Raw genomic sequence first — 25,692 nt, 5'->3', positions numbered from 1 at the left:
CAGCCAGACCAAAGCGTCCCGAGGCGCTGATGTCGATACCCAGATAGCTATAGCTCGTGCTGTGCTGCAGGACCTGGCCTTTATACAGGAACTGTTTGTGTGCCTGAGATCGGGCCTTCTTCTGGAACACCATGACTCTGGTTTTGTCCAGGTTGACTGTCAGGGCCCAGTCTTGACAGTACTGTTCCAGCAGGGACAGGCTCTGCTGAAGAACCCTCAGGTGTGCGGGACAGCAGGACCAGATCATCCACGTACAGCAGACATCTGACCTCTGACCCCTGACCCCTGGCCTGTGTGTGGTGTAGAGTGAGACCAGGTACAGTCAAGCTCTCCAGCGCTGATGCCAGATCATTGATGTAGATGTTGAATAGAGTCGGGCTCAGACTCCACGGCCCTGCTGGAAGAACGCGCTTCTGTGGTCACTGATTTTCACAGCACTTTTGCTGTTGCTGTACAGAGATTTAATAATATCAAATATTTGTCTTTGTTTGTCCTTGAGGTTTTTGTTGATGAGAGTGTGAAGGGAATAGATGTGGTTGGATGTGTGGTGTTTTGGTAAAAAGCCAATTTGTGCTTTATTTAAAATGTTGTGGGATGAAATGTGTGAAACGATGCGTCTGTTTGTGATGCTGCAGAACAGTTTTCCTAAAGCACTGCCCACACTGATGCCGCGATAACTATTGGGGTCGAATCGATCACCTTTCTTGAATATGGGTGTGATGAGTCCCTCAGACCAGCTCTCAGGGACGCTTCCGGACCACAACACCAAATTAAATAATTTGGCTAAAGTTTGGATCATGCTGGGACTGCTGAGTTTAAGCATTTCGTTACTAATGTGATCTTGTCCACATGCTTTCTTTAAGATGTTTTATATGTTCTAATATTTCAGATATTGTTATATATTTATCTAATGGATTTTGATAATTTTTAATTGTTTTCTCCAAGTCTTCTAATGTTTTCTTTATTTTACTCTGAGGTTGGTTAAGGTCAGCTGGTGCAATTTTTCGATACAAATTTTCAAAGTAAAATTTCCAAATTGTGCCATTCTGGAGTGACATCTCTTAATTTGGGTTTTTCTAGTTTTTTATAAAGGTTCCAGAAAGTATTTTGATCTACCGAATCACCAATTTCATCGATTTTGACTCAGTTAAAAATCCACGATCCCGGTTCCGGGATTTAAAATGACGTCAGTAATAATGTACTTCCAATTTTAAATGTATGCGGAGGAGTTATGAGCTCATATCTGGTACCATTTGAAAGCTTAGAATGTCTACTTTCTTGAGATATGCATCACTTTGGCATTTGTTTTACACTAAGTAACTTATTTACAATAAATTACATAGTTCCACCCATCAAAAGTCGTGTCATAATTATGTGCGTTTTTGAATATGCATATTTCTCGTATCGCTCAAATATGACGCACATGTACAAACCATGTATCAAATGAAAGCTCTCATTGCCAGTAAGAAGTTCCAATAAGTCTTTTTATTGAGGTATAATCACATATCTAATACACTTCGAATGAATCATGAAGTATACAATCATACAAGTGAAATTATTGAATATTTGCCGTGCTACTCGCACTAGACAGCACAGTTAGCCACAAATGCTACATAATCCTTTACCTTAGGTTATTCTCTGCAAAATGAGCCGTTTTTCAGTGTTTTCTGTGGTTGTGTGCCCAAGTAATCCCTCGATATGTCACGCGAGTGCAGAAACACCACAAAGTAATGTTATATGATATTCAACAATCCAGGAAAATATGTAAACATCCGATCCGGATAAAGCATATATTGCTGTAAAGCTTAGACCCTCCGCTTTCCGGCAATGTCTCTCAAGATCAAATAGACCAATCAGGGGCTGTGATATTGCATCCAGACTGTGAAGTGATCACTGGGTAGGTTACGTGCCCAAAACACACAGACGCGTCTCACCAGACACCTGAGCGCATATTTACCACTTTCAACAGTGTTTTATGTAATGACAAAGGGTTTTCTGTAAAATTACACTGGGATTTTGCATTTATAGCACTGTATATGGGTATGGGGAGACTTTAGATTTGGGTAGGCGGAAAGTACACCAAAAAAAGGTAATATTCCTCCCTTCAAATAAATTGAAATAGATATTAAATAAAACATGATACAGACAAAATTCCTTTTTCAGGTATTTGCTGACATCTAGTGGAAACAGCCAAAACTGTCTGCTTGCTGCTAGGGTTTACAGGGCTTGAGTTATAACACTTTCAAAAATGAATTTATATAAAAAAAATCAAAAAGCTCTCTTTTTTTAGGAGGGTTATTACTGTTCAGACAACATATATTTAATTTTTTTTATTTTTAGCAGTGTTTTATGCAACTTCAAAGGGTTTCCTGTAAAATGACACCAAAACTGTGTATTTAGGCCAAAGTATGTGGGAATGGGAAGCTTTTTAATTTGGGTAGGCCAAATCCAGGCGGAAATCCCCAAAAATGGCAAGGATCTTAAGAGGTTAAAATATTTTTCTCTTTTGTAATTTTGCAGACAGTCTGAATAAGAGAGCCGTAATGTCTGGCTGGATGGATCTTTGTGCTTTTTGTTAGAGCGTCTCCTCAGTTTTTTTCTGAGACCGGCACATTCATCATCGAACCAGACATCCTTTCTCATTCTCTGTTGATGCGTTTTATGTTTGCTTTGCGGTTTAATGTTAGATAGAGTTATCAATGTTTTGAATATGTAATTTACGTTTTTTGTTGCTAAATTTACTCCATTAATATCTAAAGTGAAATCAATGGACATAAATTCATCCAGCATTTTTGATATAGTAGGACTGTTCATATTTTCTTTGAATTGATCCGAGTTGGATTGATTCCATTTAAGTTTAGGTTTCAGAGGAAACAGTTTTTCAGATTCAAGTGGAGAGGTTTTCGTTATTTCATACGGGGGTTTCAAATAAAGCACAGTTTGGCAGTGATCGGAGATCGGGAGCTGAGGTCTGACTGTGAAGGCATTAATAAAGCTTGGGTCAATATCTGTTATTGAATAATCTACCACACTGGTTCCTAATCTGGAGCAGTAAGTGAATCTACCTAATGTATCTCCACGAGTTCTGCCGTTGATGATGTAGATTCCTAAACCTTTACAGAGTTTTAACATTTGTTTTCCATTAATGTTCACTGAATTATCGTAGCTGTTTCTCGGTGTGATATTCAATGAGGAATGAAACGTGGTGTCATTGAGGATGTGGTCATTATCTACAATATTTACATAATCAATTTCTCGCCCTGTTCTGGCGTTTAAGTCTCTGCAGATGAGGATATCTCCTCTGGACTGAAAGTGTAAGATATCAGCCTGTAATGTTGGAAAGCTTTGCTCTTCGTAATAGGGAGAGTCGTGGGGTGGGATATAGATGGCACAAAGGTAAAGATTGGACTTTGATATGATGGATTTCACTCTCTCAGACACAAACACACACATACTCTCTCACACTCACACTCATACACACACACACTCTCACACTCTTTCTCTCTCTCACACTCATATACACACACACTCTCTCTCACACGGACTCTCTCACATTTTCACACGCACACACACTCTCTCTCACAAGCACTCTCTCTCACACACACACACACACACACACTCATACACACACTCACACACACACACACACTCTCTCACATTTTCTCTCACACATTCACACACACACACTCACTCACTCACTCATTCACTCTCTCTCTCTCACACTCATACACACACACACTCTCTCACACACTCATATACTCACTCACTCACTCACTCTCTCACACTCACACACACTCACATTTTCTCTCACACATTCACACACACTCACTCACTCACTCACTCATTCACTCTCTCTCTCTCACACTCACACGCTCTCTCACATTTTCTCTCACACATTCACACACACACTCTCACTCATTCGCTCTCTCTCTCACATATACACACACTCTCTCACACTCATACACTCACACATTCATATACTCACTCACTCACTCTCTCTCACACTCATATACACACACACACACACTCTCTCTCACACTCATATACACACTCACTCACTCTCTCTCTCACACTCATACACACACTCACTCACTCTCTCTCACACTCATATACACACTCACTCACTCTCTCTCTCACACTCATACACACACACACACGCACTCTCTCACATTTTCTCTCACACACTCACTCACTCTCTCTCACACTCATATACACACACACACACACACACACACACCAGTGACTCTCAAATCAACATAATTAAAGGTGCACTCAGTCATTGTTTTCCTCATTGAAAAGTTTTACTCCTAATGAAATGTCATTTTAAAATATATGTATAACATTGATCACTCGCATGAGATGAAGAATCCATTTTATTAACCTTATAAAAATGGTTTTATTCTGCATGGACAGGGTCTGTCTGTTTGTCTATCTATCTGTCTTTTGTTATTATTAAGTGTGGGGTATGGAACTGTTAAAAAATTAAACGTGTCAGAAAAGTTGCAGACACCTGCTGTACATTTATGTTATGATTATTTCAAAAGCTTTGCAATATAAACATCAAGAATGTTCATACAATAATATGAACACCGGTACTTTTGACATCACTATAGTTGGCATTAGCAAGGGATTTGAAAACTTCTACGCTCTGGTTATTTTTAGATTACATGCCAATGTTTCCTACACCAATATTCAGCAGTTTCCTGTTGCTTTGTCCTCACTGCACGCAACTGCAAATGCAGTGTGACCCGTGCCGCCCCGTTCACGAACGTCTGTAGAGCAGGTTCAGCTCATTCAGATGCCACCAACCGTCATTTACTTCTTACCTTGTAGGGAGTGACATGGAGCTGGATTTATTGGCTGCTGCTGAGACGGAGAGTGACAGCGAGAGTAACCATAGCAACCAGGACAACGCAAGTGGCCGTAGGAGTGTAGTGACCGCTGCCACAGCTGGATCTGAAGCAGGTGCTTTAATTTGACTGACAAAATTGCAGCAATTACTGTAATTGTGGTTTTCCGTCTTATTAGTGTTGTTTGCTTAAGCAAGTTTTCGTTTTTGGGATTAATGTGTGTGCTGTGTGTTTTGTGTTCCTCTGTTTCCTGCAGGTGCAAGCAGTGTTCCTGCGTTCTTCTCAGAGGATGACTCCCAGTCGAATGACTCCAGTGACTCGGACAGCAGCAGCAGTCAGAGTGATGACGTGGACCAGGAGACGTTCCTGTTGGACGAGCCGTTGGAGAGAACCACAGGCTCGGCGCACGCTAACAGTGCAGCCCAGGCGCCGCGCTCCATGCAGTGGGCCGTCCGCACAACACCAAGCCAGCGCTCTGCTGGAGGAGCCCCATCCAGCTCTTCCACACCTGCTGGTTGGTACCTCCCTTCACCTGTCACAAAATCTTCCTTTCCTTGAGTTACTCGTGTAGGACAGGATAAATCTATCTCTGAAATGGATTGCTGTGGACTGTAGGAGAATAATGTGCAAATAAATATATTGACTTCTAAATCCACTTTGTTTTATCAATGCTTTACTCATCTGCCATAATAATGTAATGCATTATTTTAATATAATACATTATATTGATAATTATTTGATCATTATATATTGGAGTATTTGAAGGGCTTTCTCGATTAATTGGATTAATCGTCATCTTATATATATATATATATATATTTTTTTAAATATATCCATAGACAGACAGACAGATAGATGATAGACAAACAGATAGATGATAGACAGACAGATGACAGACAGACAGATAGATGATAGACAGACAGACAGATAGATAGATGACAGACAGACAGATAGATGACAGACAGATAGACGATGGACAGACAGCCAGATAGACGATGGACAGACAGCCAGATAGACGATGGACAGACAGCCAGATAGACGATGGACAGATAGACGATGGACAGACAGACAGATAGACGATGGACAGACAGACAGATAGACGATGGACAGACAGACAGATAGACGATGGACAGATAGACGATGGACAGACAGACAGATAGACGATGGACAGATAGACGATGGACAGACAGACAGATAGACGATGGACAGACAGACAGATAGACGATGGACAGACAGACAGATAGACGATGGACAGATAGACGATGGACAGACAGACAGATAGACGATGGACAGACAGCCAGATAGACGATGGACAGATAGACGATGGACAGACAGACAGATAGACGATGGACAGACAGACAGATAGACGATGGACAGACAGACAGATAGACGATGGACAGACAGACAGATAGACGATGGACAGACAGACAGATAGACGATGGACAGACAGACAGATAGACGATGGACAGATAGACAGACAGACAGACGGACAGATAGATGATGGACAGACGGACAGATAGATGATGGACAGACAGACAGATAGATGATGGACAGACAGACAGATAGATGATGGACAGACAGACAGATAGATGATGGACAGACAGATAGATACAGACAGACAGACCGATGATAGACAGATAATGATAGACAGACAGATGGATGATGGACAGACAGACAGATGGATGATGGACAGACCGATGATAGACAGATGATGGACAGACAGACAGATAGATGATGGACAGACAGACCGATAGATGATAGACAGATAGATGATGGACAGACAGACAGATAGATGATAGACAGACAGACAGATAGATGACAGACAGACCGATAGACAGACAGACAGACAGACCGATGATAGACAGACAGACAGACAGACGGATGATAGATAGACAGACAGACCGATAGAGACAGACAGACAGACAGACGGATGATAGATAGACAGACAGACCGATAGATAGATGATAGACAGACAGACGGATGGATGATAGACAGACAGACAGACCGATGACAGACAGACCGATGACAGACAGACTGATACAGACAGACCGACAGGTAGATGATAGACAGACAGTTAGACAGACTGATAGATGACAGACAGACAGTTAGACAGACTGATAGATGACAGACAGACAGTTAGACAGACGATGGATGACAGACAGACCGATGGATGACAGACAGACAGACAGACAGATAGACAGACAGACAGATAGATGATAGACAGACAGACAGATAGATAGATGACAGACAGATAGATGACAGACAGACAGACAGATAGATAGATGACAGACAGATAGATAGATGACAGACAGACAGATAGATGACAGACAGACAGACAGATATATGACAGACAGATAGATAGATAGATGATAGACAGACAGACAGATAGACACAGACAGATAGACAGATAGACACAGACAGATAGACAGATAGATGATAGACAGACAGATAGATGACAGACAGACAGACAGATAGATGACAGACAGACAGATAGATGATAGACAGACAGACAGATAGATGATAGACAGACAGACAGACAGATAGATGACAGACAGACAGATAGATGATAGACAGACAGACAGATAGATGATAGACAGACAGACAGACAGACAGACAGATAGATAGATAAAGATATGTTGGTAGTTGTTTGTAAAAAACAAAGTCAGTCCAGAAAATAGTTTTTTTTTTATTAATAATGGATGTTATAAAATAATAATAAACGATATTGAATTTTTATTTAAACAACCATTTTTACCTACATGCGTCATACTAAAACATTTCAATGCACGAACAACGTGTTTAAACCTCCACATGTTTTTGAGTGGCAATGCAACAACTGACATTTTCAGCCGATTCATTCACAAAAGTGAAACTTGTCGAACTTAATTGAACTCGAACACTATTTTTGCTGCTGAAATTTAAATGAGAAATATTAAAACATTTGCTAAACCAGGATGGATGGTGAAACTAGTCAAATGACAATGTATCAAGGAAATGTAATGGCCTGATTGCGCTAAACTCAGTATATATATATATATTGCTCAGCCTGTAGTAGTAATAGCAATCATCTGTGCAAGTAATTGTAAATCAGTGGTAATAATTGTGGTCTCTGCATGTCCTCCAGCGAGCTCCACGGGCCTGATCTACATCGACCCATCAAACCTGCGACGCAGCAGCGCCATCAGCACCAGTGCAGCTGCAGCTGCTGCAGCGCTGGAGGCCAGTAACTCCAGCAGCTACCTGACGTCCGCCAGTAGTCTGGCCCGAGCATACAGCATCGTCATACGCCAGATCTCTGACCTCATGAGCCTTATACCCAAATACAATCACCTGGTCTACTCGCAGTACCCTGCTGCTGTTAAACTCACCTATCAGGATGCTGTTAACCTGCAGGTGAGTGTTTCAGCCTCTACCAATAGCAAACTTAGTCTTTGGTTTCTCATGCCGTCTTACAGATCCCATGAAATAATGAGTGCTAAACGGGATTTGTTAGATTTAAACTAGCCTGTGTATATATATGTATATATATATATACATATATGAGAGACATGGACTGAAAGCCCCAAAAAAGCTTGATTAAAAATTATGTGGGATCTTTTTAAAAGATATATTTTCATCTCTTCAGAATTTTGTGGAGGATAAGTTGATCCCCACTTGGAACTGGATGGTGTCCATCATGGACTCTACGGAAGCCCAGCTGCGGTATGGATCAGCTCTGTCCTCAGCAGGGGATCCTGGTCACCCCAGCCATCCGCTGCACGCATCCCAACATGCAGGCCGCAGGGAGCGCATGACTGCACGCGAGGAGGCCACCCTCCGTACTCTTGAGGGCCGAAGGTTAGGCTCAATGCTAGAAAGTATTCATGTCATTCCTTTGACGCTGGCTACCACCCTTGGAGTCACGAGTTCGAATCCAGGGTGTGCTGAGTGACTCCAGGTCTCCTAAGCAACCAAATTGGCCCGGTTGCTAGGGAGGGTAGGGTCACATGGGGTAACCTCCTCGTGGTGGTGATTAGTGGTTGTCTCTCTCAATGGGGCGTGTGGTGAGTTGTGTGTGGATCGTGGAAAGTAGCATGATCCTCCACATGAGTCTCCGCCTTGTCATGCACAACGAGTCACGTGATCAGATGACGGTCTCAGAAGTGGAGGCAACTGAGACTTGTCCTCCACCAGCCGGATTGAGATGAGTAACCGCGCCACCACGAGGACCTAGTAGTAGGTCCCTTAGTATTATTGTGCATTATGTTTAGCGCTATGCTTCGTTTAATACAGCACAATCATCTTTAAATGCATGAGCTCGCATGAGGAGAATTCATCTAAAACACTTTAAATGTGGGACACTTACAGTAACTGCATAGAGCGCTATAAGTTGCTCCCTTGCTCACTATTCAGTGAATGACTTAACCTCCAGTGTGCTGTCTATCTGCACTGGTCTCAAAACTGTTCAAAATGCACCTTATTTTCATCCTCGCTCTATGTAAAGCCTGTGATCAGCGCCATATTGTTTTGTCACATGACTTGGTGGGTCGAATGTTTAACCCTTTACTGACAGCCTAGAGTGTCCTGATCTGAGATCAGTCAAATCAGATCAAAATGTTCCTTTTAAGCGGAGCAAAAAATGTCCTCCCTGTCAAATATGCAAATGTACTTTTGTTTTTCAGGCGTGCCGCGACGCTTCTGACAGCTCGTCAGGGGATGATGTCAGCACGCGGAGACTTCTTGAACTACGCCTTGTCTCTGATGCGTTCGCATAACGACGAGCACTCCGATGTTTTACCTGTGTTGGACGTGTGCTCACTCAAGCACGTGGCTTACGTCTTCCAGGCCCTCATCTATTGGATCAAAGCCATGAATCTGCAGACTACACTCGACACCACTCAGATAGACAGGAAGAGGTAATCTCCCCGAAGAGGATGATTTTAAGATATCTTTTATCTTCTTGACAATATTCAAAATATATCGCAGTTATTGTGTTTGCTTTAAAATGGCTTAACCTGTTGATACGCAATCGCCCGCACGCGGTGGTGACGTCACTCTGCTTACGTTTAATATATAATTTACCGTCTATAAATGTAATTAATGTTAACATTATACATCAAAGGTCAAAGGGTTCAGCATTGATATCCGATCTCTGTTTCACGATAGCAATCCTCCAGAAACAGTGATTGAGTTATTTGTGCAGGAGTACAAATGAAAACAAGCGATATCAAAACGGGACTTTTATTATGAAAACATGCGATGTCAAAACGGGACTTTTATGAAAACATGCGATGTCAAAACGGGACTTTTATTATGAAAACACGCGATGTCAAAACGGGACTTTTATTATGAAAACACGCGATGTCAAAACGGGACTTTTATTATGAAAACACGCGATATCAAAACGGGACTTTTATTATGAAAACACGCGATATCAAAACGGGACTTTTATTATGAAAACACGCGATATCAAAATGGGACTTTTATTATGAAAACATGCAGCGTCAAAACGGGACTTTTATTATGAAAACACGCGACGTCAAAACGGGACTTTTATTATGAAAACACGCAATATCAAAACGGGACTTTTATTATGAAAACATGCGACGTCAAAACGGGACTTTTATTATGAAAACATGCGACGTCAAAACGGGACTTTTATTATGAAAACATGCGATGTCAAAACGGGACTTTTATGAAAACATGCGATGTCAAAACGGGACTTTTATTATGAAAACACGCGATGTCAAAACGGGACTTTTATTATGAAAACATGCGATGTCAAAACGGGACTTTTATTATGAAAACACGCAATGTCAAAACGTGACTTTTATTATGAAAACACGTGATATCAAAACGGGACTTTTATTATGAAAACATGCGATATCAAAATGGGACTTTTATTATGAAAACATGCGATGTCAAAACGGGACTTTTATTATGAAAACACGATCGCCAGATGAATCCAGTTCAACACACTTGGGTCAATCGTCCATGACAAGCGTTCATTAAATACATCCAATCGCACTTTTTGTCCATAAAAGTGATAAATGTGAGAAATATTGATATATTCTCCATTGTTTACATGAGATCTCTCCTGAAAGAATTACCCTTCATCATCGTTCTTCATCAAACTGCAATCTGAGCAGCATTCATGTTGTAAAACTGTTTATGATCTGATATATTAGAGTCTCATAAACAAAACCAGCCGTCTCCAAAGTCTGTTTATAAAAATGTGGCGTAGTTTTATTCATAATAGTCGAGCAGTGTCTCAGATTTAGTGTCGTCTTGAGAGGCGGAGCTTAATTTCACTCTGAACACTTCCAGAGATTTTACAGAGATTTAAAGCTGCAGGAACTCATTTATTATTCGATCATCTTCAGATTTGAAACGAAACTTCTTTAGACTTGTGACTTTGAGGACATTGTATTTCTGGGGTGACTTGACACTTTTATTATAGTTTCTTTAGATTATAAAACATGTTCAACACAAAATATTTCCATTACTATAAACTTCAGCTTCTCTAACTTTAGTAAATAACAACATATAGTAATACTGATACCACAAAAGATACCACAACTGTGTCCAAACTCCAAAGGGTCCCGTAAATACAACCATTTCAGTGTATTTTCATATGGAGGACGAAACCTGCAAAAATAATAAATAAATACACAAAGAAACAAATAAATCAAAATATTCGTGCATAAATAAATTAATGCATGCATACATAAATGCACACATCAGTGCAGATTAATACAGTATGAACCACAAATAAATGTTTGGGGAAATGCAAAAATATTTTATTAAATATTTCATTTAGTTCCCTTTTTTCCCCCTTAATTTTGTGTCATTCGGAGTCAAAAATAGCAATATTTGTCTACACATATTTTAGAAATGCCATGCAAAGACTTCCTGTCCACATTCTTAAATGCAAGTTACATAAAATAGAGGTTTGAATTGATTCATTGAAATGCAATAAATCATCTTGCCATTATGCTCCGTTTAATGCTCTGAATATCATAAGTTGCATCTACATCAATATTCGGTGTATCTCCCAGTCCTAGTGTGGGCTGTCTAATTGTTCTACTTGTGTGGGAGAAAGTGAGTCTTAAATTGACGTTTTTCATCCTGCTGTCTGCTACTTCAGGAATCGAGAGCTGCTTGAACTCGGGTTGGACAACGAGGACTCTGAGCACGAGAATGACGAAGACACCAATCAGAGTGGGTCCATCTGAGGATGTAAAATCACCTTGTTTTCATCTATCGAGAGATGCCTTAAAATCAAACCTCATTTGTTCTGCTTATGTTCCTCCGACTCCACAGGCTCCACCCTGCAGGATAAGGATGAGGAGCCGGTCCCGGCTGAGGCGGGACAACATCATCCGTTCTTCCGCCGCTCTGACTCAATGACCTTCCTGGGATGCATTCCTCCGAACCCGTTTGAAGTCCCGCTCGCTGAGGCTATTCCTCTAGCCGACCAGCCTCATCTCCTGCAGGCCAGTTAAGCCCTTTAATTGTGATGTCATTACAGATAATTGTATTTAACACTGTCGTTTTGTTGTCTTCATCTTACAGCCCAATGCCAGAAAGGAGGATTTGTTTGGACGGCCGAGTCAAGGTCTATATTCGTCGTCTTACATGGCCAGCAAAGGTCTCACAGATTTGACTGTGGACATGAATTGCCTCCAGGTAAATACTGCTCACATCTTAAAGAGCCACCGCTATTTAAATTGACAACAGTTGTGAAATATTCTGTTGTCACTATCAAAGATCATTGTGACACATACTGGCAACCAGTAAAAACCATGAGAGCATCACACACAGCAGAGGTATGTTCAAAAATAAGAAAGATGTATCCAAAACCGCTTTAGTGAGAAATCACTTTAGTGAGTTTGCAGTGATTAGCGTTTTGTCGTATCAAAAATCACATATTTTTCACATCCGCAAATCCAAATAACTTAACCAATCTTTATTATAAAGGGTTAAAACATCGATTTCCATGCTTGTTCAATGAACCATAAACAATGAACATGCACCTGTGGAACTGTCACTAACAGCTTATGGGTGCCCAGGGTCCCTGCTCACCTGCGTGAACGTGCCTTTGGCATACTGCATGGAGGCATGAGGACTGCCGGTGTGGCCAGGGCAATATATTGCAATGTCCGTACTGTGAGACGCCTAAAACAGCGCTACGGCGAGACGGCTGATACTATTCGGACATTTCACATTCTTAAAATAAAGCCGTGATCCTAACTGACCTAAGACAGTGAATGTTTTCTTTGATTAAATGTTAGGAATTGTGAAAAACACCCATTATAAAGCTTCCAAAACACTCAAGGACTGCTCGATGGCCCACTGTGCTTGGCATGTGGCGGTTACGATCAAAGGTTGCCTGCGTAACTGGTGCATTTTGAGTGAATTACCATAGGCACATCAGCACAAGTATTGTTGTGGGTAATTCTCATCCCAGATTCTACCCACAAAGATGTCATATTCGGCAAACATGAAGAATGTGATGAGTATGGAGTCGCGGCAGAGGGGCGGTGAGGAGCAGCCCACCGCAGAGCAGGACATGGATGTTCCCAAACCAGGACCCTCCCCTCACGATCTGGCGGCCCAGTTAAAGAGCAGCCTCCTGGCAGAGATTGGTTTGACCGAGAGTGATGGCCCGCCTCTTCCCACATTTATGTAAGAATCACTTTTATTAATTAAATAAGTGGACATGACCCCGACGAGTGGATCTTTTGCTTGAGGTTTCTGATGTGGTTTCTTCTTACTCCAGTCCACACTGTAGTTTCATGGGGATGGTGATCTCTCACGACATGCTGCTGGGCCGCTGGCGGCTCTCTCTCGAGCTGTTTGGACGTGTCTTCATGGAGGACGTGGGCGCTGAACCTGGATCTGTAAGTACAACTCGTGTTTGAGTGTTCTTGAAGATCTTTTCCAGAACATTTAAGATCGTTCTGATTGTTCTAGGTCTGATTGCATGAGACAAATAAGTTCATGCTGATGGATGGGTGAGTTAAGTTTACAGAAATAAATCGCCATTGTTCTGGATGTTGCAGATACTGACTGAACTGGGTGGTTTTGAGGTGAAGGAGTCAAAGTTCAGGCGTGAGATGGAGAAGCTGAGGAACCTTCAGTCTCGTGATCTTGCTCTAGAGGTGGACCGAGACCGAGAGCAGCTCATCCAGCAGACCATGAGACAGCTCAATGCTCACTTCGGCCGTCGCTGCACCACCACACCTATGGCTGTACACCGTGTTAAAGTCACTTTCAAGGATGAACCAGGAGAGGGCAGCGGAGTGGCGCGCAGCTTTTATACGGCTGTCGCGCAGGCCTTCCTCTCCAATGACAAGCTGCCCAATCTGGACTGTGTGCAAACTGTCAGCAAGGGCATGCAGGCTAGCAGTATGTATAAGTTTCATTCTTGTTTTTATTATATCGGATACAATAGGGAGAAGAGGGGGGATCGGGAAATTGTCAGAGTCCAACTCTGCTCACCTGCACCCAAGAGCCACTATCATGGTGATGCAAAATTATACAGAAAAAATATATAATTTATTAATCAGAAATTTTAATGTTTCTAAATGTTTTATCTGAAAATGTACGTTTGCCGTTTTTATTTTTTAAACTAAATTTGGCTTCATTTTTTTTTTTTTTTTTGATAACTCGTATTTTATCTGGAAAATGTTTACGTTCATTTGCCTTTAACTTTTTATGTACATTTTGCATTTTTCTTGTTTAATGAAACATAAAAACATTTTAATGTAAACTTGGCATTTTTCACTTAAAATGAAAATATTTGACAAGTTTTTTTATGTCAGAACTTTTACGTAAATGTCGAATTTTCCGTGGTTTTTATCAGAAAACATTTGTACGTTGTTTTTTTTTTGTTTTTTTTTGTTGCCTTTTTTAATGTTTAATTAAACTTTTTTTTGTTGGTATTTTTCATACAAAATGAAACTTCTTTTTCCAGATTTTTTTTTTTTTTTTTCACTTTTACTCACAATTTAAATTTTCATGTTTAATTCAACTTTTTTTTTTATTCATTCAGTAAATATTTTTTCTTCTTATTTTATTCAGTAAATATTTTTTGTTATTTATTTATTTATTTATTTTATTCATTCAGTAAATATTTTTTTCTTATTTATTCAGTAAAAATATTTAGCTTTTGTTATTTATTTTTTTTTTTTAATTCATTCAGTAAATATTTTTTTCTTATTTTATTCAGTGTGTGTGTATGTATATATATATATATAAGAAAAAAAATAATAATTATATATATATATATATATATATATATTATTTTTATTTTTTTTCTTGGGTTTTTGTACTCTTTTTTTTATTTTTTTTTTTATTTTTTTTACAGAAAGTTGTACCGGTATAAAATGTGAAAATTGTTCTACTGAAGTGAAAGTGATGCTCATGTTTTCTGTCTTTTTCTAGATCTTATGCAGCGTTTGAGGAATAGAGATCGTGAACGTGAGAGGAGGAGTGGAGGACTGAGAGCTGCATCCAGACGAGACCGAGACAGGTGACTTCACCTGAACCACTTTACTGCACTACTGTCTAAAAACTGTGGAAAATATGCCTTGATTGTTTTCATCTACAATCATACTGCACATTAAACGTCTCCCCAAAACAATCTAATGAGATGGACATTGAATTATACTGTCTTGCGTTTGTTTTTCCTTAGGGACTCGAGGAGACAGCTGTCCATCGACACTCGGCCGTTCAGGCCTGCATCAGAAGGGAACCCCAGCGATGAACCGGAGCCGCTGCCCGCTCACAGACAAGCTCTAGGAGAGAGACTGTACCCTCGAGTGCACGCCATGCAACCGGTACTACTTGATATTACAGATTTGTATTAATATTAATGTTAAAGGAACAAATGGAGCTTTTCGAAAATGATTTGGTGTGTGATGTGAGTTTGAGCATGTGTTTTGTTTCACAGGCATTTGCTAGTAAAATCACAGGGATGCTGCTGGAACTTTCCCCTGCTCAACTGCTGCTGTTGCTGGCCAGTGAAGACTCGCTCCGAGCTCGTGTGGAGGAAGCCATGGAGCTCCTCATAACACACGGAAGGTCAGAGGTCAATCTTATGAAACCTGTTAAGAACATGTACGAGTCATTTCATACCAAAATCAACAGGATTTTTTGCATAAAGAAAATGAAGCCTGTCTTTAGGTGCACTAAGATGTTTTTGTAATATTTACATGAAATATAGTATTTTATTATTTATGATATTTAGAAAGCAATGTTGTTGTTGCGTTACTCGTGCTCTTTATCTAATCGAATTCAATTCAGACGGCAATTCAGACATCATTTTCCTTTTGAAAGGAAAATTCTGTTACAGGTTGTTTTACAATACAGTAAACTACTGTATTACAGTAAAGTGAATTTAACTAGAATCACCACTGAAAATAATACAATTACATTTAAAATAAAATTAAACTTATTTCTGTCTTTCACAGGGAGAATGGCGCTGACAGTATACTGGACCTCGGTCTACTCGACACTCCTGAAAAAGCACAGGTATGTTTTTATCAGTTTTACAGATTAATCGATGCCAATAGTTGCTTTTTAGAACTACGGTTATCGAAAAAAATCATTGGTTACATATTATATATAGGTAAGTTGCGTCTAGAGGTCGACCGATATATCGGTTTTACTGATTAACCGTTGCCGATAGTTGCTTTTTAGAACTATCGGTTATCGACAAAAATCATTGGTTATATATTATATATAGGTACGTTGTGTCTGGAGGTCGACCGATATATCGGTTTTACTGATTAACCGTTGCCGATAGTTGCTTTTTAAAACTATCGGTTATCGACAAAAATCATTGGTTATATATTATATATAGGTAAGTTGCGTCTAGAGATCGACCGATATATCGGTTTTACTGATTAACCGTTGCCGATAGTTGCTTTTTGGAACTATCGGTTATCAACAAAAATCATTGGTTATATATATTATATATAGGTACGTTGTGTCTGGAGGTCGACCGATATATCGGTTTTACTGATTAACCGATGCCAATAGTTGCTTTTTGGAACTATCGGCTATCGACAAAAATCATTGGTTATGTATTATATATAGGTAAGTTGCGTCTAGAGGTCGACCGATATATCGGTTTTACTGATTAACCATTGCCGATAGTTGCTTTTTAAAACTATCGGTTATCGACAAAAATCATTGGTTATATATTATATATAGGTACGTTGTGTCTAGAGGTCGACCGATATATCGGTTTTACTGATTAACCGATGCCAATAGTTGCTTTTTGGAACTATCGGTTATCAACAAAAATCATTGGTTATATATTATATATAGGTAAGTTGCGTCTAGAGGTCGACCGATATATCGGTTTTACTGATTAACCGTTGCCGATAGTTGCTTTTTAAAACTATCGGTTATCAACAAAAATCATTGGTTATATATTGTATATAGGTAAGTTGCGTCTAGACCGATATATTGGTTTTACTGATTAACTGATGCAGATTGTTGCTTTTTGGAACCATCGGTTATCGTAAAAATCATTGGTTATATATTATATATAGGTAAGTTGCGTCTAGACCCATATATCGGTTTTACTGATTAACCGATGCAGATTGTTGCTTTTTGGAACCATCGGTTATCATCAATAATCCCCTGTGTATTTCGGGCTTGATTAATAAACTGGATCTGGGATTGTACTCATTTTGGACTCTTGCTGACTCAGTCTTTCCTTACTATGACGGACACAGACAAAGAAATGTTTTTAACATTTAATAAATCGATTTTAAAAACTATCGGCAGATGAATCGTTATCGGCCATTTCCACAACCTTTGTAACCAACGAGAATTTTTATTTTCCTTATTATTTCCCATCCCGTTTAAAGAATAATTTGCTTCATATCAGACAGCCTTCTGTTCTCTTTTTTTAAATCGTGATTTCTATATTCCCGCAGCAGGAGAACAGGAAGAGACACGGTTCAACCCGCAGTGTGGTGGACATGGAGCTGGACGACCCTGATGATGGAGATGATAATGCTCCTCTGTTCTACCAGCCGGGTAAGAGGGGCTTCTACTCCCCACGGCCCGGCAAGAACACTGAGGCGAGACTCAACTGCTTCAGGAACATCGGCAGGTACGAGGAAAGATCTACAATACCAATGAAGCTCCAGCATCTTGTCAAGTTCAACCATATAATCTTGATGTTTATTTCTGCTGTATCTCCAGAATATTGGGCTTATGTCTGTTGCAGAACGAACTCTGTCCAATCACTCTCAACAGACATGTCATCAAGGTGTTGCTCGGCCGGAAGGTGAATATCCAGGTGTCGATGAGTCATTGCAGAATGCTGGTGTAGGTTTGTGTGCTGACGCATGTGTTCTCTTGTGTTGCAGGTGAACTGGCATGACTTTGCTTTCTTTGACCCGGTGATGTACGAGAGCCTGCGGCAGCTGATTCGTCACTCTCTGACCGAGGAGGCGGAGGCTGTGTTCGCTGCGATGGATCTAGCCTTTGCTATAGATCTCTGCAAAGAGGAGGGAGCTGGACAGGTACTGGCTGCATGTTCACTTTGTTGCCATCAGGGTCTGTTTTGATAAAGAGGAACTCATTTGAGCAGCTGGTTTGTGTATGTGTACGATAGTGTTGTGTTTGACCTGCAGGTGGAGCTGTTGGCTGGTGGAGTGAACATGCCTGTTACCCCTCTGAATGTGTACGAGTATGTGAGGAGATACGCAGAGCACAGGATGCTGGTCGTTGCAGAACAGCCTCTGCATGTGAGTGCACTGGATTTTGTGAAATAATGTGATTTTATTTTAATGCACAAATTTGAAGTTTTAATAAGCCTTCTTAGAGTCCCACGATCCTTCCTTGTCTTGTGATTAAATATCCTAATGTATCCGAGTATGTATGTATGCATGCAAGTGAAGGTTTTGTGTTTGCAGGCCATGAGGAAGGGTCTCCTGGATGTGCTTCCAAAGAACGCTCTGGAGGACCTGACAGCAGAAGACTTCAGACTTCTGGTCAACGGCTGCGGAGAGGTCAACGTCCAGATGCTTATTAGTTTCACCTCCTTCAACGATGAATCAGGTACATCAGTGTTAATCTCGTCGAAAAAAGTAGAAGGAAAGAAAAAGACCAATTATGACCACGATCAAACGGCTTTCATTATTAAATTATTTAATTATTATTATTTTGAGCATGTGCTCTGTTACAATTAATCAAATAAAAATCATAATAAGTCCTAGTGTGATTATTAAACCGTGAAAGGCTGCAATCTTAGTCTGCATTTGAGCTGCATGCTTTAAATGAATGTGAGAATCATTTGCGTTGTATGAGATGACAAAGCAGAGCACTAATTCACTGTGAAGTGCTTTATTGCATGTAAACTATATTTTATATCATTAAATCACAGCATTTGCGCTTTAATGATCACACTGGGCCATGTAGCGAACTGTTTATCAGTCAGAAGTGAACCTTCCATCTAAAGTTCACATCAAAATAAACGCTCGCGTCCAAAATAAACGCTCAAGTCTAAATTAAACGCTCGCGTCCAAAATAAACGCTCGCGTCTAAATTAAACGCTCGCGTCTAATATAAACGCTCGGGTCCAAAATAAACGCTCGCGTCCAAAATAAACGCTCGCGTCCAAAATAAACGCTCGAGTCTAAATTAAACGCTCGAGTCTAAATTAAACGCTCAAAAGCTTGCGTCTAAAATAATCTCTCGCGTCTAAAATAAACGCTCGCGTCTAAATTAAACGCTCGAGTCTAAAATAAACACTCAAAAGCTTGCGTCTAAAATAATCTCTCGCGTCTAAAATAATCTCTTGCGTCTAAAATAAGCGCTAGAGTCTAAAATAAACGCTCAAGCTTGCGTTTCTAAAAAGAAATGCTCGCGTATGTCAAAATAAACGTCAAAATAAACACTCAAAAGCTTGCGTCTAACAATAATCGCTCACGTCAAAAAATAAACGCTCGCGTATGTCAAAATAAATGCTCGAGTCTAAAATAAACGCTCAAAAGCTTGCGTCTAAAAATACACGCTCGCGTCTAAATTACATGCTCGCGTCAAAAAATAAACGCTTGCGTGCGTCAAAAAATAAATGCTCGCGTGCGTCAAAATAAAAGCTAGATGCCTGAAATGGAAGAAATTGCATCAGAAACGTATTACAACTCTATAGTAGAATGTAATATTCACTGTAGTAATATGAATAGTAATAAATAATATATTAATAAATTATAATAATAAAATTAAACAATATATCACAAGCAAGAGTGCATTTGTACTGAATTAAAGTTGGTTGAAAATGCAATGGCATGTTGAAAAGTACGTTTTAAGAATTAATTTGATTAGACGCCACTTTGATGATGAAATTAAACTTTAAAACAAGGAATTTGGGAAACAATAAAACAGATTTCAGTAGGGCCTTGCTTAAGAGATATGCATGTTTTCTTAAGTGTTTCTCAATTAGGCATGCATTGTTTAAGTGATTTTAAATTCATTATTTATATTGAAATTTACAACACTGTCTCTTTAAGAAAACCATCAGTTCTGCATTTTGTTGTCGTTCACCAAATATTAATGATAAACTTAATATATATAAATATTAGTGGAGTGGCACTTGTTCTTTCTTATACTTAGAAGTTTCTATTTTCTTTTTTGGATCAACAACTGACTGTAAAGACCAGAAAAGACATTAAAAAGAGGCATTGACAAATCGATTGTGTGGATCTCGTCTTTGGACTCGACGGATCTCGGTGCTTAACGTCGCATATTAAATCCATTAAAGAATGGATATCGAGATCCTTCAATTGAAGATCCCCCTCCTTATTGAAGTGTTTTAATTTGACTTGATTTTAAATACTTGTTGCTATTTTCAACTTGAGGTGAAAATGCGGAGAAGCTGCTGCAGTTCAAGCGTTGGTTTTGGTCTATTGTTGAGAAGATGAGCATGACAGAGAGGCAAGATCTGGTACGTCCCTTTCTTGACTCAAAGCCAGTTGACATAAATGCCCAGTACAGCAGATCTTTGTTATTAAATCGCTGTGACGCCCGCAGGTATACTTCTGGACCTCCAGTCCATCTCTGCCGGCCAGCGAAGAAGGATTTCAGCCTATGCCCTCCATCACCATACGCCCACCAGACGACCAGCACCTGCCCACCGCCAACACCTGCATCTCTCGCCTTTACGTGCCACTTTACTCTTCCAAACAGATTCTCAAACAGAAACTTTTACTAGCCATCAAGACCAAGAACTTCGGCTTTGTGTAGTTGAACGAAAACATGTGTAATATTACTTGTTCAATTTTTGTAGATTTATTTTTTGTCTATACAATTTTATGAAATATAAAAAAATCGTGTTTTTTTTTTTTTTTGATCTGTGTTGCAAACACAGACGGCTTGTTCTTATTTTGTTTCATTTTGATTTTTTTTTTTCAGTTGTCCGAGTATAACACGACATTCCTGCATTGGCTTTCGTAAAGTTGAAGCCTGCAGCTTCATTGGCTCGAACTGTAACTTCCGAGAATCTGGCCCGACGGTCAAAACCGTCCGCCAAACCCCCAGCCAAAGATAACAGCAGGAGTATTTAAAGAAAAAGAAAGGTTACACTGTGATTATGATTTTATTTTAATTTTTCCTGCCCTAAACATTAAAATCACTGAGAGTTCACTGCTGCCTTTGTGGAAAGTCATTTGTTTTCTTGTATAGAGGGAGAAGGGAATTTCAAAATAAACTTGGATGCAAAGTACTGTTGTGCTGCTTATTCATCTTTTTAATTCTGACGGACTTTTGCTTGCGTTACAGATGAATATGCATTTTTTTTTTTCTGTTAAATATAATGAATGTACAAGGTAATGGCTCATTTTTAAATGCTGTTTTTCAACCATCATTTTGCCTTCACTAGTCCATGTTAGGGGGCTTCAGCGAGTATCGATGCTGACTATCACACCTGAAGTCGCAAGTTCGAATCCAGGGTGACACCAGCCAGGTCTCCTTAGCAACCAAATTGGCCCGGTTGCTAGGGAGGGTAGAGTCACATGGGGTAACCTCCTCGTGGTGGTGATTAGTGGTTCATTATTAAATGGGACATTATTAAGAACCGATACTAAAACTCGAAATCATCCAAACAGGAACTGTAGAGGGATAGTTCACCCAAAAATGAAACATTTGTTATTAACTCCTGGAAGGGAAGATGTTCAGCAAATAAGGACATTGGGCCCTATTTTAAGAGCGCTACGCCTTGGGGGGCATGGGTAGCTCAGCACCCATGTCTCCTTGGCAACCAAATTGGCCCGGTTGCTAGGGAGGGTAGAGTCACATGGGGTAACCTCCTCGTGGTCGCTATAATGTGGTTCTCGCTCTCGGTGGCGCGTCGCGAGTTGTGTGTGGATGCCGCGGAGTATAGCGTGAAACCTCCACACACGCTAGGTCTCCACGGTAACGCGCCCACGTGATAAGATGCACGGGTTGACTGTATCAGACGCGGAGGCAACTGAGATTCGTCCTCCGCCACCAGGGTTGAGTCGCTACGCCTCAGCGAGTATCGATGCTGACTATCACACCTGAAGTCGCGAGTTCGAATCCAGGGTGACTCCAGCCAGGTCTCCTTAGCAACCAAATTGGCCCGGTTGCTAGGGAGGGTACAGTCACATGGGGTAACCTCCTCGTGGTCGCTATAATGTGGTTCTTGCTCTTGATGGGTGGCGTCGTGAGTTGTGCGTGGATGCCGCGGAGAATAGCGTGAAACCTCCACACGCGCTAGGTCTCCACAGTAACGCGCCCATGTGATAAGATGCGCGGGTTGACGGTATCAGACGCGGAGGCAACTGAGATTCGTCCTCCGCCACCCGGATTGAGTCACTACGCCACCACGAGGACTTGGAGCGCATTGTTAAATTGGGGGTTCCAAATTGGGGCGAAAATGTCAAACACGGCACGCATAACTATAAAAGAATTGGCTAACTGATGTTTAGGTTTAGATGCCGTATTTTTTAGTATGTTTCCCATGTAGCCGTGTCCGCTATCGCTAGTCTTGATGGACTTCAGCTAGAGTTTTCTTGCCTATTTTGAGTTCATTATGTAAATTAATTCTGTGAGTGGTGTCCTCTCTCATGTCAGAAATAAAGATGGATTTTTTGGCATTTTTTTAATCCATACAGAAAATTACTGTATGGCGTGCACAATACACATACTACACAACATCATAAAGAGAAGCATAATGGTATAATATTCCGAACATATAACGAATAAAGCATTTAGTTTCACTGAAGGTTATTTACGGTGGCTGCTGTTTCAAATCGTAGCGATTTTTCTAATTTGACATTATATAATAAAAACTGCTTTTGTTGCCAATCATGCATTACAAAAAGTGTCTAAAATGCCCAATTTATCTTTAATGCTTTATTAAAAGCATAATTGTACATAAGTTCTAATTCCTCACGCAAACACAACAATGACTAAAGGTTTCCGTAGCATGCAAACATGATTTCAATCGTGAGATTTCACAGAATTGAGTTTCATTCTGTGCCATTTGTGTGATCAATGTCAAGCACTTGGCGCCATCTCCTGGTGGCCATATGCAATCGCATGTCTCTCTGCCCACATATGGATGACTTTTTGCACCAAGCCGATTGGTTCAGCGTTCCATGATGCTATATTATTTTCGATGACGTCATCTGATCCAGGAAGCGGGCTTTCACACCTGGAGTCACGAGTTTGAATCTAGGACGTGCTGAAAGACGCCAGCCAGGTCTCCTAAGCAACCAAATTGGCCCGGTTGCTAGGGAGGGTAGAGTCACGTGGTGTAACATCGTGGTCACTATAATGTGGTGTTGTGCGTGGATGCCGCGGAGAATAGCGTGAAGCCTCCACATGCACTACGTCTCCTTGGTAACGTGCTCAAGTCACATGATAAGATGTAAAGCTTGATGGTCTCAAATGCAGAGGCAACTTGGATTCGTCCTCCGCCACCCGGATTGAGGCGTATATCTCACTGTATAAATGGCCAGCAAAGCACAACTTTGTGAAATTAAAATAGTATTTGCTATTCTAATAATTATTGCATAACGAATATTAAAATATTGACTATTCCATTTATATATGGGTTGTTGACCAATAAGGTTGTCCGAGGTGATAAAAATTATAAATATTTTAGTTAAATCTTATATTTATTTATTTTTTTGTTTTATAGCTTTTTGTGCAAAATAATTGATTTGGTGACATACAAGTAAATAAACTCCAGAGGCATCCGAAGCCTTGCATTCATTAGTGATCACCTTAACAATTCAGACATGCAATGTCTCAAACACAACCACAAATTCGCTGTTATTCCTCCTCATTTGATGTGTATATTCAAGCCAGCTGGCACATAACCAAGGAAGTTTAGGTAAAGGATAGTTTTGAAGGAAAACGGATGAAAATACACCTTGCCATCGTCACCAATATGCGATTGAGGCTTCGTTCGACTCTACACAAGGTTGCGGTATTTATAAGAAAGGGGCGGGGTTTAAGCGGACTAAATGACTCGATGTCCTGGTTACGTCACCAGAGAGAAGTCTGACTTTTCACCAGAAGATCGACATTACATTTTGATTAAAGATTACGAGGTTAAAAAAGCAATACAAATAAAATAAATAAAACCTATACATGGATGAACTGTTCACAATAACATGCATTTAAAAATATATTAGGGTGAATTTTCATTTCATGCAGACTTTCAAATATTAATCATATTTTAAAATGATATTATTTAAAAAACATGTTTAAATATACATAAATATATATATAATAGGGGTTTGTTTCACGGTTTTAGGGTCACGGTTTCGGTATGGTTTGTTATTTGCCAGAATTTTTTTTTATATATATATATATATATATATATATATATATATATATATATATATATATATATATTAATGCCAAATCCAAAGTAAGAATATTATGTTACTAAGTTTGCCCTTAATAAAAATAATGGTTAATTTTTGTCAGGGTCCTTAACTAAATAAACGCTTTTATCTAATTAATAAAGCGTGCGTACAACAGTGACGTCAACAAGTTGACCCACGTGAAACATAGGCGGAGCCTATCATCTATAGATCCGTTCCGGTGCATTAGCGGAGCTTGTAAATGTGCGTGATTATTTAATGCTTTATTTTCATCGCAAAACATCGTGCTTCAGAAGCGACAATAAACGTGAGGTGAACCGCATTGCCAATGTGTCCCGGACCGTTTAAATGAGACCGTGTTGCACACCGGACTATTATCATAGTAACACGATGGCACGTAAGAGTAAAACGAAGCGTGACTGGTCTGTGTCACTACTCGATTGGTACTGCGCATGTGCGAAAACTCATATTTAACAAGAAAAAAACATACAAAACTCTCGTAGGGGAGAAATAAGAAATATGCATCAATAGGAACAATACAATTATTGTCTTTATATCAAGAGAATCACTAGTTAAGCTATCTCCGGTACTGATCGGGTAGTGTCAAATAACTACTGTCTAGAATTGCCGTAAATTGTTTCGACATACTTCAGACAGGAAGTAGACGCATTTTTGCACATGCGCAGTACCAATCGTGTTTCCGTTACGGATCGAGTACTCGTCTCAGACGCTTCACGTGCAAGCACGATTTTCGGCATCCTCAAGAAACCACCAAATGGGACAATTTATCATACGATGCCAATAAACCCCATGCACTAGTTAACTAGATTATGAATATAAGTTAATATCAGTGGCATACAATGATGCATCAGATTTATATATATTTTTAAAGTAGCTTAATGAGGCCAATAACTGATTCATTTAATGATATGCAAATGCGGCCACGGCTACTTTTTTCCAGAAAAAGCTCACGAGCT

The 25,692-nt window shown here is 39.9% G+C and overlaps 1 protein-coding gene across 6 annotated transcripts in view; it reads left to right on the top strand.

Moving 5' to 3' along the window:
* The window catches only part of LOC127658375 (E3 ubiquitin-protein ligase UBR5), an 81,355-nt gene extending 58,403 nt beyond the window's left edge, over positions 1-22,952 (top strand). For 5 of the 6 annotated variants that reach the window (XM_052147646.1, XM_052147645.1, XM_052147641.1 and 2 more), the window contains 22 exons: positions 4,834-4,965; positions 5,107-5,364; positions 7,975-8,243; positions 8,476-8,687; positions 9,512-9,745; positions 11,977-12,050; positions 12,153-12,325; positions 12,405-12,518; positions 13,300-13,517; positions 13,612-13,732; positions 13,895-14,240; positions 15,279-15,366; positions 15,529-15,673; positions 15,787-15,917; positions 16,307-16,367; positions 17,786-17,964; positions 18,057-18,141; positions 18,224-18,379; positions 18,491-18,604; positions 18,773-18,917; positions 20,717-20,802; positions 20,889-22,952. In XM_052147646.1, the coding sequence (XP_052003606.1) occupies positions 4,834-4,965; positions 5,107-5,364; positions 7,975-8,243; positions 8,476-8,687; positions 9,512-9,745; positions 11,977-12,050; positions 12,153-12,325; positions 12,405-12,518; positions 13,300-13,517; positions 13,612-13,732; positions 13,895-14,240; positions 15,279-15,366; positions 15,529-15,673; positions 15,787-15,917; positions 16,307-16,367; positions 17,786-17,964; positions 18,057-18,141; positions 18,224-18,379; positions 18,491-18,604; positions 18,773-18,917; positions 20,717-20,802; positions 20,889-21,101 (3,554 nt within the window). In that variant the 3' untranslated portion in view covers positions 21,102-22,952. The remainder of the gene's footprint in view (positions 1-4,833; positions 4,966-5,106; positions 5,365-7,974; positions 8,244-8,475; positions 8,688-9,511; positions 9,746-11,976; positions 12,051-12,152; positions 12,326-12,404; positions 12,519-13,299; positions 13,518-13,611; positions 13,733-13,894; positions 14,241-15,278; positions 15,367-15,528; positions 15,674-15,786; positions 15,918-16,306; positions 16,368-17,785; positions 17,965-18,056; positions 18,142-18,223; positions 18,380-18,490; positions 18,605-18,772; positions 18,918-20,716; positions 20,803-20,888) is intronic. The other variant, XM_052147644.1, reaches the window with a different exon arrangement.
* Positions 22,953-25,692: the final 2,740 nt, after the last annotated feature.

Source organism: Xyrauchen texanus, chromosome 17 (assembly GCF_025860055.1).
Source record: "Xyrauchen texanus isolate HMW12.3.18 chromosome 17, RBS_HiC_50CHRs, whole genome shotgun sequence".
NCBI lineage: Eukaryota > Metazoa > Chordata > Actinopteri > Cypriniformes > Catostomidae > Xyrauchen > Xyrauchen texanus.
The sequence above is the reverse complement of the archived record's forward strand: the minus strand, read 5'-3'. Positions and strand labels throughout refer to the sequence as shown.